We start from the raw sequence: 13,676 nt of genomic DNA on the forward strand, positions 1-13,676 counted from the left end.
GATGTGGGAGGAAACCGGAACACCCGGAGGAAACCCACACAACCACAGAGAGGACATGCAGACTCCGCACAGAAGGCACCCCAGCTGAGGATTGAACCGGAGAACATCTTGCTGTGAGGTGGCAACGCTAACTGCTGCACCACAGTGGCTGCCCCACTAATTATATAAAAAGACTAAAATCCAATTAATTAATCATTTTTTTATTTAACAGCAATTAAACTTACAACTTTAGCAACTAAATATGGTTAAATATATCTACTAGAGTTATTTAACATGTTTTCTTTTCCTAACAAAACAGGAAATAGCAATGTTTACAAATCTTAAAAAAAGCCCTGACTGTAAATAAAGCCCATTTCATTAGTGTCCAAGTTTAATTCTTTCACAATAATTTCATGTTGAACAGACAGGATTATAATCGAGTTTCCATTTATAACTAAAATATCATGTGTTCTTGAAATGTATTCAAGACATTTTAGAAGAGAACATATCATAATTCTTTAATACATGGGAAGTTGTAGCTATACCCATGTACCAGCAGGTTACAGAATGTGGTGGTATGAATTTCTAAAGCTGTAACTGGCTCTGAATCTGTTACCTCAAGAATCATTAACAAAGCAAAAGTGTCAAGTGACAAAAGTCACAAAAGAAAGAATATTTGAAATATCGGTAGTGATATGAAAATACAATGCATGCATTTTCTGAAGAATAAAAATGTTTATAATTTTAGTGTCCAATATGAATTGCTTACCGTAGTCTCCCCAACTGAATCAAAATGTTTAGGAGAAACACAGAAATCTGAGACACACAACTAGAGAGGAGTGGTGGTACTTCACTGTGTGGCAGTTGGAACTCAGTTACACTTTTTCCCATACAGTTCCGTGGTGACTACAGGCATGGAACTGCAGTTAGGGTTAACATGCAAAGCTTCATCTAAGAACAGGGTCATACATAAGCAACTTGCTATAAAAAGCTTGTTACAACTAAGTTGTTTTATATGAACTGTTCATTTTTCATAGATTGCAGATTATAATTGTCTCAGTGCATGTAATTCAAAGTAATGTGAAAACAATACAATTATTCATAGTTAATGTTCTGTTTATTGTAGTCGAACTGGCATAACACTAATGCATTATCAATGTACAGTTTAAAACATCTTATACTTACTGTGCCATATATTAAAAAGAGAAGTAACAGACAGATGACACCTGTCCTTACCCATGCCTACTGCATTCTGATTGTCATCACTGACCAGACTGCACCATCACAATGCAGGTTTGTAGTGCAGACCATCAGCCCACATATATTGCATACAAAAGCAGCGATACTCCTTTCTTAATGACAATACAAGTAGACCTCATTATTTCTGAGTGCAGAGACGTGTTTTTTTTTTGCATACTGTGAAACTTTTTTAATATCAGGCAGCCTAGTGCCTGCCCTTCCATGCCCGTGCTTTTAAATCTTGAGTCTGTATTATGGCCAGAAGGGTGGCAGTATTGGAATCCACTATAGCATGGGGGTGTAATATAACTGGAGGAGTAAACACAGCTTGAAGAATTTGATGTTATCAGCATAATAAAGGTTGCTAATAAAAACACCAACAAGTTAGAATTTGAGTTTGCTTTTACATGATTTTGTTTTAGGTTTGTTAAAAAAATCATCTCTGCAAACTAAAGTACATATATTGTTCATGTACTACCAGCTGTAATACTCATGTCAAGTTATCACCTTTAAAGTGCAGATCCTAAATTCAGTTTCAGACCTTTGACTTACATTAAGAGTAACATAAAACTTCATTAAACTCCTAAATTGTACACTTGTTTAACAGGAGCATCTCCTGAAAAGACACTCTGCCTTCATTTTATTATCTTCAAACTTGCTATTTTTTTATGCATTCTATGCACAATAATGACATCATTCAATAAAAGTGTTTAAATTTTTCTTTCATTCTTTATGATGAATTTATAAACCTACACTCCATGGAACATCTTGTATTAGCACATTATGGCATTCCAATTTCAATTACAAATTTAAGAGAAACAGTTTGGACCCTGCAGCAAGATCAAGTGAGAAGAAAGGGAAGAGTCTCTCTGCGAAGGTATCAGAGAAGGTGTAGAGGTGGGACATGTTATCAGCATTATAAAATGATACCTGCCCCGCCTCATAGTCCAGGTACATGCCGATCCTCTGCAGTTTCACACTCAGGTTAAGAAGGCTGGGTGGTGATTCAAATGGCATAGAATTATTTTCAGCCCTCAGGCTCACAGCCCAGTATCCATTCTTGGAGAACAAAGTGATGAAACCTTTCTTGTTGATGGACGCTCTCATAATGCCTACATACCATTCAGTCTTGTTCCTTATCACCACTTCCCAGTAGTGCCTTCCTGATGTGAATCCATTCGGTCCCAGCACAAACACACCAGAATCAAACCTCTTAGGATGGTCAGGGAGCTGCTGTCTAATGTCACCACATCTCGTACTAGTCAGGTCCACAGACAGAATGAGATTGGGGTGTGCTGTCTCAGGGTCCAAGGAAAGACTGAAGACTTCTGAAAAAGTAAAAGTTTATATTATTATTATGATATTTTTGTAAAATGAATAGAAAATGTTTAGTACCATAAAACAGAAAGTACATCAGCTAAATATTAAGTTTACAATGAAAGGTACATGTTTTCGTACCAGAGTCTTTCTGTTTGACTTGTAAATAACACTCTAATTGCTATAACGGACTTTGAATACATATAACACATTGGTGATATATTAGAAAAACAGACTTATTGCACGTGTGCTGTAACAACAACAGAAAATAACTGATTATACTACTGAACAGAAGCCATATTCCAACTGAACTAGCCTAACACAGGTAAAATTATGCCTTAATGGAAAAACATTTTTATCATAAGAACATCCCAATGCCACAGACGGGTTCAGGCACCTAGGTGGTGCGACAACCCACTGTGAGACAACTGGATGTGGACAGATGGCAGTATGGCAGTTTAACTGCAGTAACAAATGCCTGCAGACAATTCCCTGTGAAAATAAAGGAACCCCCTGCACCCTAACCACAGGTGTGAGACACAAACCCCCTATGTGATCTACACTCTACACCCCCTAGAAACCACCGTGTGCAACTAACACTGTAACATGTGCCTAGAATAGGATGCCAAGTGGGCATCAAAGTGGTAGAGTGAAACCTGTGTGCTGTGGGCAAAGCCTTTATTAACGCAAAATATAAAGTGATGTGGGAAGTGCTTGGTGCATACTAAACCATGATATAATCATAACTTATAGAAATGTGCCACAGCACAGAGAAAATCCTGCACATCACTATAGTCACACTTATGTTGCAAGATGTGTTTTAGATGACACTCACTTACAACAATGGCCTTCCTACGTGGTGTCACAGGCATCCCCCGCAACAGAAATTCTCGTCGGGTATCTGTTAAGTTCTGTTCCTGTTGCAGAACAGTCAAAAGATCACATAGCTGCACAGTAGGTCATCCCAGTAACACTTTCAGCAGACGATGCCATGCCTCTACCTGGTTATTAGTCCATGGGAAATCCATGCCGGTCACATCACTAACATTCCAGAACCGTAAAGGATAGGATGATGGTAGTCGTTGCTGTGAAGAGCAGCGGGATGCATGCGTGGTGCGGCCCTCGCACATAATGATGATCCAGGAATACGCCAATAGGCTGTGCACATTCAGGTAACGTAGCCACAATGTCCACAAATGCAGGGACAACATCTTCAACTGGTAGGAATGCCAGTACGCAATAGCTATGCGATGGCAATAGAGAACGCAGTGTCCGTACCATAGAGGGCTACAAGGTGGTTATGCTGGATCTGGTGCCAAATGATCTGTGCAAAGTGGAAAAGGCACCCTTTCAGAATACTCTTTGGGAATGCCTTATGGCTGGCACGGATCGCTGCCTTCTCGAAATCAGTCATTATATACTGTGGAGAAAGGGTACACTCCTGTTCTGCAGTCATACTCTTCAGTATCTCCCACATACTGTAGTATGCAGACTCTAACTTCCTTGTCATGAGACAGTACACCAGGGGGACAATCCTTGTTGAGGTGTGGGTCCCAATACAGCCATGTAATGTATACAGCTGACGACATATATCGGCCCGTGTAGGGAAGGTGCCATCTCCAAGAATTATGTCAGCTATACACAGATCAATTAGGTTCTGTGCTGTTGTAAGTAGAACCAAGGAATCAGTCCCATCCATATCAGATCTTCTACGGAAGATAAAGCTGCCACTACAGAGTGGATAGTGGCTGACATCAATATCTGCGAGTGTTACTGGAGGTGTGGTCATGGATACTCGTGCCCTCTGACGTACCCTGGTTATGCTACGATGCAATGTGGCATGGCAAGGCATCTCCTGAAGTACATTCTCATCTGTTGTGCCTAGGACACTCTGCATCACCAAACTTGGCAACTCATTGCCAGTTACTGCCCTCTGCCGCAGTTCTGCTCGCAGTGTAGCAACCTGGGCTATTGTTGCATCTGGCCCGTGCTGGTGAGGCAGTGATTTCAGCAGTTCCTCGCCCTCTTCCTGCCATACAATGATGGCGCGACCTCTACAGGCCTGTAGTCTCTGCTCAATACATGCCCAGTACCGTTTAGGTGGCAGTTCACACTCCAAATGGTAGAGGTATCCCTCCACTACCAGCATTGGTTTGCCCTGTTGGCTGGGCACTGTGCTGTATTTGTTGCCAAGCTGACCAGGGCTATAGGTACATAGCTTCCATCATGGTAACACCACTTGTAGTTGGCCTCTCATTATCCATCACAGCATGTATAGTTGGGAACTGGATGTACAGACGTCACTGCTACAATTCACTATAAGATGTAACAATACTTGCTTTACACTGCCCTGTGTTGTACCCTGTGTTGTAGTGCTGCCTGCAACAGCTCACTGTGCAGGTGTCAGTACTACACCTTGGTCTAACTGCCTGTCATGCTATGGAGTCACTATATGCAGTTTAGACAGCCATGGGGCTAACAAATGTATATACTGTGGTAAGCATCTACCTGTCCTGATTTAAACACAGTTTCTACATGTGGTGTGCATGTCACTTTTAACTCCCAGTTGTACCTGCTAGCCAATCAGGGTGTGGGGCCCTGTCTCAGTTTCAGTGACAGAGGTTACATAGGGAAGTTGCTCAGTGTTGCACCCTTCTCTGCCTGCATGGGCCTACATACCTTTGTACACCAGCCCCAGGAGACACTGGATGGGTTTTCAAGAACCTACTAAACACACATGCTGCTGTGGACTAGGTGTGGGGGTTGACACTCCTGTCTGGAAGTGTTTCTTGGTTCACAGTTCCCACCTGCCATTGTACTAGGGGGGGCCGTACCTGAACAGATGTGTGTTGCACTTATGGCTGTACATCAGTATGTCTGGGACTTGGAATGGACATATTCCCAATACTGTTAACCACTGGCACATTCTGTGTAAAGTGTTGTGCATAGTTTGGTAGTTGTTACTCTACACGCTCCTACAGTAGCATGTGCTTTCTAAGGGGTATGAAGTCTGAAACTTCTCCTTCTGTTGCACTCCATATCATATGTGTGCTATTCCAGTTGCAGTACAAGGGTTACTATATCTGATCTGTAAACATGCTTTGTATAGACAGGGACATACTAGATGTTAATGCGCATGTACAAAGACACTGCTGCAGCTGCTGCTAGTGTGGATTATATTTCTGGTCTACTGTGACTGTTTACTGTTCGGGTTTGTCTGGAGTTCAGCTGATCTACTGATAGGTTGTTACTGTTTATACTGTTGTGTATTTACTTGTGTACTGTGTATGTGTGGGGTATTTGTGCTTGTATGCTGTACTATTTATTAATCAATTGCCGTGTGTTTGAATTACGCGCTTGTGACTTGTTTGGTTTTGCAGCGTAGCTGCTTTAGGGGTTGTCGCTATATGTGTATTTTTCTACCGACATGGGTTACGACGGCGGATCTGTATTTCTGCCGCACCGCTCTATGATTGAGTGGTGCCACGGCCTTCTTGTTTTTGCATTGTAGCTCGTGGGCAATCGTCTTGCGATCTACACCGAACCCGATCGTGGGCAATCGTCTTGCGATCTACACGCCGGAACCCGTCCAATAAGACGTTTTCCCTGAACCAGGTGATCCATCAAGTAATACCACATGTTGAGCATTACCAAATCAGGAGAATGAGGGGTTTAGTATTCACAGAGAAGAAAACCAATCACTCACTCACTCCCAGGCAAATAGAGTGACCCCTACCTATTCCTAAACTCAGATTAGGGTGAAAGAGCTGATGTAATGTATGTACACAGTCCCTCAGCATTACATGCCTTTATACTCATTAATAAATAGAAATATGGCATGACTGCATCATTCCAGTCAGGTCTGAAATTAAAGCTAAACAATCACTAGTTGTATTCCAGAGCTGGAAACTTGTTTCAAATCAAGCAATTTCTTCTATCAGTGCAAAGTAAACAGTAAATCACCTTAATCTATTACTATGATAACCATGGCTAAAATGTTCAGTGTTTATTTGCTTGAGACCTTAGCCTGTTACTTAGTGCTTTTATTTTTAAAGGTTATTTCTTGATAAGGACACCCAGGGCAATGTTAGGCATGTATGTGCATCTGGGATTACATAATTTAGCACATAATCAGGGGAATCTTAGCTAGGGACAGCAGGTGACAGTTGTGCCACAGCTCCTGCGAATGAAAGGCACACACTGACAGCCATGGTGTCAGCACTCTTATTCCTGTCCTTTTCCAGCCCTACAAAATCAAAGTGCTAAAGGATACAGGCAGGGAGCACCTGTGACAGAAATTAGGGTCACACAGACTCACTCACTACACTCATGGACTGAGGCACTTCTATACACATCAGGATGGGAGGTTCTGCATGAATACATCACCAACATGAGCACTTCTCACACACTTCAGTCTGTCCTGCGTATAGCCATCCCTTTCTGTTGGCTTTTCTTTTATGGTTTTGTCAATGTACTACTTACTCAAACCACTACAAAACAGAAATCAGAAACTGGCCCAGTGGCACACAGGTTTGATGTGCGTAGAGTATGTTAGTGTTCCCAACCTGGCACCTTGTGTCCCAAATTTAAATGTTAATTGTTAAGTATGGTTACCCCAGCTGCCTCCCTTGAGATACAGTTGGAATACACAAAAATGAAACTAAAATGCTACGTTCAGTACAGATTACAATACACGAGACACCCTGGATGTTTATTTATTAACTGTGCAGATAAAATGATCCTTCATTATGAATTCATTCCAACCATAACTTGGGACACAAGAGGAAAAGTCTTCTTTTGTTTGAATTTCAATTCTGAAGTCAAAGAAAGGAGACACACTGGATTACAAAATACAGAGATGAGTGTAAGGTAGGCAGTATTATTACATGACTAGCAAATATATAATAATCTCTCTAGGGACCATGGAATATTACAAACTTCATTTCCATTACACCTACAACTCTGAACTGATTTGTATGGATGTCTAAGATTTTGGCTCCTAATCCCTTCTAAAATGTATAATTTTGGGAGAAAAGGTAGTGGATTAAACTCAACATGCAATGACAGCTATTAGCATTACAGGCTTCTTTGACTTCTGACAATGCATGTTAATTCACATCCTCTTTTTGTGTCAGCTTTTCCAAGTTAATAGTAATAATATTTTTTAAAGTGTCCCTTATTTGCGGCATTTGCCCTTGACTATTCCTGGATTTGACCTTGATTCTGGGTGTAAGAGGCTGAGACCACAGCATTGTCACAGTGGTTACAAAGGCTTATATGGTAGCACATATAATACACTTTAAACACTATCTAGTTACTCCATTGCAATAATTTTTCCTCTATATAATGCAACAATCTGTCCAAATCTAGAATTTAGCCAAGCATTCTGTAGCTTACTGGCCAAACAGCTGTTGCAGCTTTTGAAAGCCAACAATTTCAGAGTAAGAAAAATCCAGGGGTTAGAAAGCTGTAGTTATTCTAAAATACTACAGCAGTTATTGCTTATTTACTTGCATACAGGCTGCTCGTGAAAGCATCTTTCTTGTCTTGACAGCAGTGTCAGACCCAGTGTTGTTTGGGCAGAGTTTGAGGTACCAAACACAATGGCTATGATGTCTATGGAAAAAGATCTGCATGGTATTGAAACACGGTAACAAATTATTACTAACCTCATATCAAATTATGAAGCAGAAACAATGATCATTGACCCACTTCACTGACCATGACTGCTGTCCATATATTCTAGCACAGGAACAGAAAACACTCACCCAAAAAGTTATCCATTTTCAGATACCCAAGCTCAGTTTTCATTCCATGTGCCTGGCTACAATAACCCAGTGTCTATATATAGCATACAGACAGGGCACATCAATTGGAAACACTTGGTCAAATACCCAGCTGATAATGTCATAAAAATTGTGTATTAGACAGGTGTTCTCTTTGGTATAATGATGGCATATAAAGTCTGCAGAAAAGCACAGCTGTCATAACAATTAAGGTCCTTGCCTCCCAAGCATGAACTACCTTTGTCTAAAGCCTGTATGAAGTCAAAATGTTCTTTCAAAAAATGTGCAGGGCTCCTCCCAACTCCCAAAAACAAGCTGGGTGTTTCTACCTTAAACTTACCCAAAATCTAAATGGAGTCATAGACAGCAGTAAAGATTCTAGGCAGTGCCTAATGGGGAAGAGTTATGTAGACCAACTGCTTTAATCATTAACAGTGCTGCACACTATCCTCTAGTTAGGAGAGCACTGATCACAGACTAAGTACTGTTTTCAGGGATAGACACATACAATGCTGAAAAAAATGGTGATTCGGTCATATTGACTAATGTCACCAATAAAGGGCATGGCTATTCACCAGTGATAACTGGAGTATGGACCTGGCCTACTCCAAACTACACCTGGGATCCATATGCCTGTATTGGCCAATGTGTGCCTGCCATACAGCCCACCAGCTCTAGGTCAATAAACTAAAGATCAGTTGGTGTCCAGTTGTCCAACCTGGGTTAGTTCTATTGAGTGAAAGCCAGTTGTAAAACCAATTAACCTGCCAAACATGAACTAAGTATTTCTACACTCTATGCACTCACTCAAATGATGCAGCTTGGAAGTGGATGATATGATATTTAGCAGGGAGCTGGGCATCCTCTGTATCAAGCAGACAAGATGGAAGGGCAGTGCAACAAAGCCACTTGGCTTGGGATCCAGAATATACTACACAGGAGGGTAGACTAGGAAAATGTGGGGTGGGAAAGTCTTTCACTCCAATCAACTTCCATGTCTTCAGTTAAATCTTTGTTGACCTTAGAGCCTTTTCTCACCACTGCTTGTATCTGATTGCGGCTACCAACAGTTTATGGTTTGTGCTGACTGTTTCACTGGGGTTGACTATGCAATCTGGGAATCTACAGTGCCCTTTCCTTACTAGGAGAAAGTCTGCCTGAGCTGCATGTTGGTCATTCTTGTATGTGATCTTGTGACTGCCTCTCTTGGTAAGCCATAAGTTTTCCACCCTGGCACCATTTGCCAGAAAGAAGTCTAGAACGCCTGTTTCTTCTTTATTCCTTTTGCACCACTCAGGATGAAATAAGTAATCCTGATGTTCTGTTCTCTCTGTGCTGATATGAGCATTCAGGCCACCCATTATCTGTACCAACTCATGTTGTCCTGATTTATTTAGTAGATTCAGCAACTGTTGCCTGAGTGCACACTTTTCCTCGCCATCACAAACCTGCTGTGGGGATAGAATCAGATTATGAATACTGCCCTATCTTTATACAATAAAGTCTGACTGCCATGATCCTATCAAAAATTCTGATGACATACCTCAATGTCTTTACAAGACTTTCCCACCCCACAATTCCCAGTCTATCCTCATCTTTATCTTTCCAAATAGTTAGAAATGTCACTGACAGAAAACGACAGATTAACAAACACATATCTTATGATTTTTACTGTGATGCATGAGTTTCAGAGCTGATGCAAAGTTAGCTTTATTGACCTTTCATTCCATTCTGTTGACCTCCAGCTAACAGGTATTCGTGCTGATTCAAGCACAGCAACAACCTGATTAGCAATGTATATTCTGAGGGTTACTTCTTATAAGTAATTTACATCCACCTTTATAGAGAAATTACTTTCAGTCAATTAAATGTGCATTTATATTGGTAGTTGTGCTTTTGATAGCAATAGGAATCTTTATACAAGCACCAGAAATGTGTAATCTGTCTTCACTAATGCCTTTTTAGCCATGCAATGAAGAATTGTGTATTTTATCGTAACTTTTTTTATTTTGTTATTAACTCTTGACATGTTCCAGCTATACCACTCACTGAGGTTGCCCTCATCTATTCAGGGAAGATTTTGTTAGCTGCTATCTCATTTTTTTGAGATCCCAGTATTATAACATCCCAATTCTAAAAGACTTGTTTTCAGTGTAAGTGACTTACTCCAGTATAAGCCTGATTTATAGATAGGCTAAGGCTAAGTCACACCAAATAAAGTAAAAAGCAGTTTACCTGTGTTTTCCCATGTTAAACGTACTACAGTTTCAAGCAGATGAAACAAAAATAGAATCTGCATCTCATCAACTTCCAAAAATGTGTATTTTTGAAGAAGACACTGCTTCCTTGTTACCCCTGAAAAAGGATTGTGTGTCCGCTGGGTAGACCTGGTCAACAATTGGCATTATAATTATCTAGCAACCTTAAAATTAATTTAATTTGTTTACTACTCTGCACCCCCATATTTCTTTACTTAAATTCATTAACTTCATGGTTGAAAAGCTGCAGAGAAAACAGAAAAAAGTTACACAAAAATAATCACTAATAGTGTGGAAATAGAAACTATGCTGTGGTGATGTCCAGCAGTTCTTAAGATGTTCAACATCAGGGAAATGAACTCACTGAATCTGAATTTCTTCTGTCTTACAATCACTGACACGTAGAATAAATGCACTGAACTGCGGAGTTCTAGGACGTTTCCTACAGTGTTAATTAATATGTTGTACAGACCATAAACAATCACATAATATAAAAATATTCCTCTGCAATTCAGAGACAATCATCTCTGGAGTCCGCTATACCACTCTAGATCTGCATAAGACAAGCCATCAGTGGGTTTTAGCAGAAGGGTATGCAAACAACCGTGACTCTAATGATAAGCCTCATTCATAAATACATTTCCAGTTGGTGTGCAGGGTTTAGCTATATTCAAAGGCTGGTCTGTATGCAGATGATGAATATGACCTAAGCCACATATCAAAAAAGTAGAAGATGGACTGAGAGGACCTCTGTGGTACCAGCACAGAGCATGGAAATGTACTCTACTTGTTAGCATAGGTCTCATCTGAGAAACCAGATGATAAGATAAAGAAAAGATTAAGAATTAAGTGCATGCTAATACACAGATGCTTCTTGTTTGCAGTGCCATATTACTATTGATACTGGAATAGTGCAAACCTACACTTAATATTCAATGTGCTATAAGCAACTGCACACAGATAAAGCTAATAACAGCCACAAAAATTTGCTTTATGAATTATTACTCTGTATGAGCTTATGTTTTGTGTAAACAAGCACTTCCAATAGCAATGGCTACTGGGAGTGGCCATGCTGTGGAAGTGGATTTTTGTGTGTGTGTGTGTGTGTGTGTGTGTGTGTGTGTGTGTGTGTGTGTGTGTGTGTGTGTGTGTGTGTCAGAATGTGAATGAGGACAGGGCTAGAATTATATATAATTTCCTGCAGCAGGACAGGGACATGAATATGCTGGAGGGTTACTAAATTTCTAATACTGAGACGGCTCTCTGACATGAACAGGGAGGGTGCTTAATATCTGATAATGTACTTGGGGTCACATAAGAACAGTGGGGGACATAGTAGAATTCTGATACTATGCTTAAAATGTGTGCTGTGGGAAAAGTTTTTTTAAACTACTGTGTGTATGTTTTGTGTGTGTGTGTGTGTGTGTGTGTGTGTGTGTGTGTGTGTGTGTGTGTGTGTGTGTGTGTGTGTGTGTGTGTACATACATGAGAGATCAGACAGGGAATAGGTTAGGACCTATAGCTACTTATTTTTTCCTGGGACTGGGACATGAATATGGAGGATGAACATGTAATATTTAATACAGAGATAGTTCTCACCCATGGACAGGAAGGGAGGGAGGGTACTTAATATCTGATACTGTGTTGGGACCTAGAGAGGGACATGAAGGGAGAGTACTGAATATCTGATACTGCGTCTGAGCTTAGATATAAACACGGAAGGAGGGTATTTATTGGCTACTTCATATCTGATAGTGTGATGGGGCCCAGACATGGACATTGAGAGATGATACCTAACATCTGATTCTGTGATGGAGCTGAAACATGGAAATGGAGGGATAGTACTTAATATCTAACAATGTACATGAAATAGGCGCTGCATGGGACAATGTTTACTAAACCTCTGACTATGTATAAGAGATTAAGATTTTAATTTCACTACTAAAAGAGTCCAGTTCAGTCCTGTCCACATCACAGTTGCCTACCAGCACAATAACAGCATCACACGGCACAGACTTTGTAAGCCTAGATTCTACAGCTTCCCTGCAACATGTCAGACAGTAAGAGTTGCTCTGAATCCCAGGAATAATGTGTCTCAGTCCTCTCAACATAAAAACACAAATTATAAAAATGTGTTTTGCAAAGCTAGACCAGTTCTTATTTATATTTAAGAAACCTGCTCTGTGTGAATTGGCACAACAGTAGCGTCACTAGACAGTCCCTCAGATGCTCTTGTATGTTTCTTTTTATCTCTCAGAGCCGACGACATCCTCCTTCTCCAAAGTTTCAGTGCAGCTTCACAGCATTTTGTTGGCACAGACTGGACCCTTAGAGTAAGAATTTGATGAGCTATGGCTTGGACTAAGAGGCTCCTGTCCTTTACAGCTAATAAGAACTGGATCCTTATTAATTGGGGCATCTGCGTTAATGATGCAAAACTTACCACAAAGTCCGACAGATGTGTGTTTGTGCAAAATCTGCATGGCAGAGGCCTCATTCAGTCCATTGCTGACATAAATATCAGTGTGATCATCATTTAATGCCTTAGCAACCTTATAGCCACTACAATTTACAAAGAGGATCTCTATGTCCCTCTGATTAATTTGTACATTAACTTCTTTACTTACCCTTTTGAGGTTCACACAATCCCCCCAATAAATCACTTCTTTAATAGAGCTTGTCATGTCCTATAAGTAGTTCTGCCTCAATTCAAATATCCATGGTGGCAAGTGCAGCAACCATGGTTTGAACTCCCTTACATTTTAGGACAAACACATTTGGATAAGGATTAGCACCAGCAGCATTATCACCATAATTTAGCATCTGTCCCTTATAATTAAGCAGCATGACATTTGTGAACCTGGAAGGGGTTTTGTCAATAACCTAACAGAATTAGAAATTCCTGACAAACATTTATGGAAGAAAGAACACGGAGTTAGGAACTCCCTATTAATAGAATTCAGTCATTTTGAGCATTACAAAGCAGTTTCCTCATACAATATGATAAAAGAAAATGAAATAAAAAAGAGAAACTAAAATAAACCAACTAGGACTAATCTAAAATAAACTGACTGTCACCACCACATAGCACACATAA

At 40.3% G+C, this 13,676-nt stretch overlaps 1 protein-coding gene across 1 annotated transcript in view; it reads right to left on the bottom strand.

Annotated features, from left to right (window-relative positions):
- Positions 1 to 1,380: 1,380 nt before the first annotated feature.
- The window catches only part of LOC122813690 (zinc-binding protein A33-like), a 274,249-nt gene continuing 261,953 nt past the window's right edge, over positions 1,381 to 13,676 (bottom strand). Inside the window, exon 6 of the mRNA XM_044086146.1 lies at positions 1,381 to 2,546. Coding sequence (XP_043942081.1) covers positions 2,020 to 2,546 — 527 coding nt within the window. The 3' untranslated portion in view covers positions 1,381 to 2,019. The remainder of the gene's footprint in view (positions 2,547 to 13,676) is intronic.

This window comes from Protopterus annectens, chromosome 10.part0 (assembly GCF_019279795.1).
Source record: "Protopterus annectens isolate FY-2018-M chromosome 10.part0, PAN1.0, whole genome shotgun sequence".
Classification (NCBI taxonomy): Eukaryota; Metazoa; Chordata; order Ceratodontiformes; family Protopteridae; genus Protopterus; species Protopterus annectens.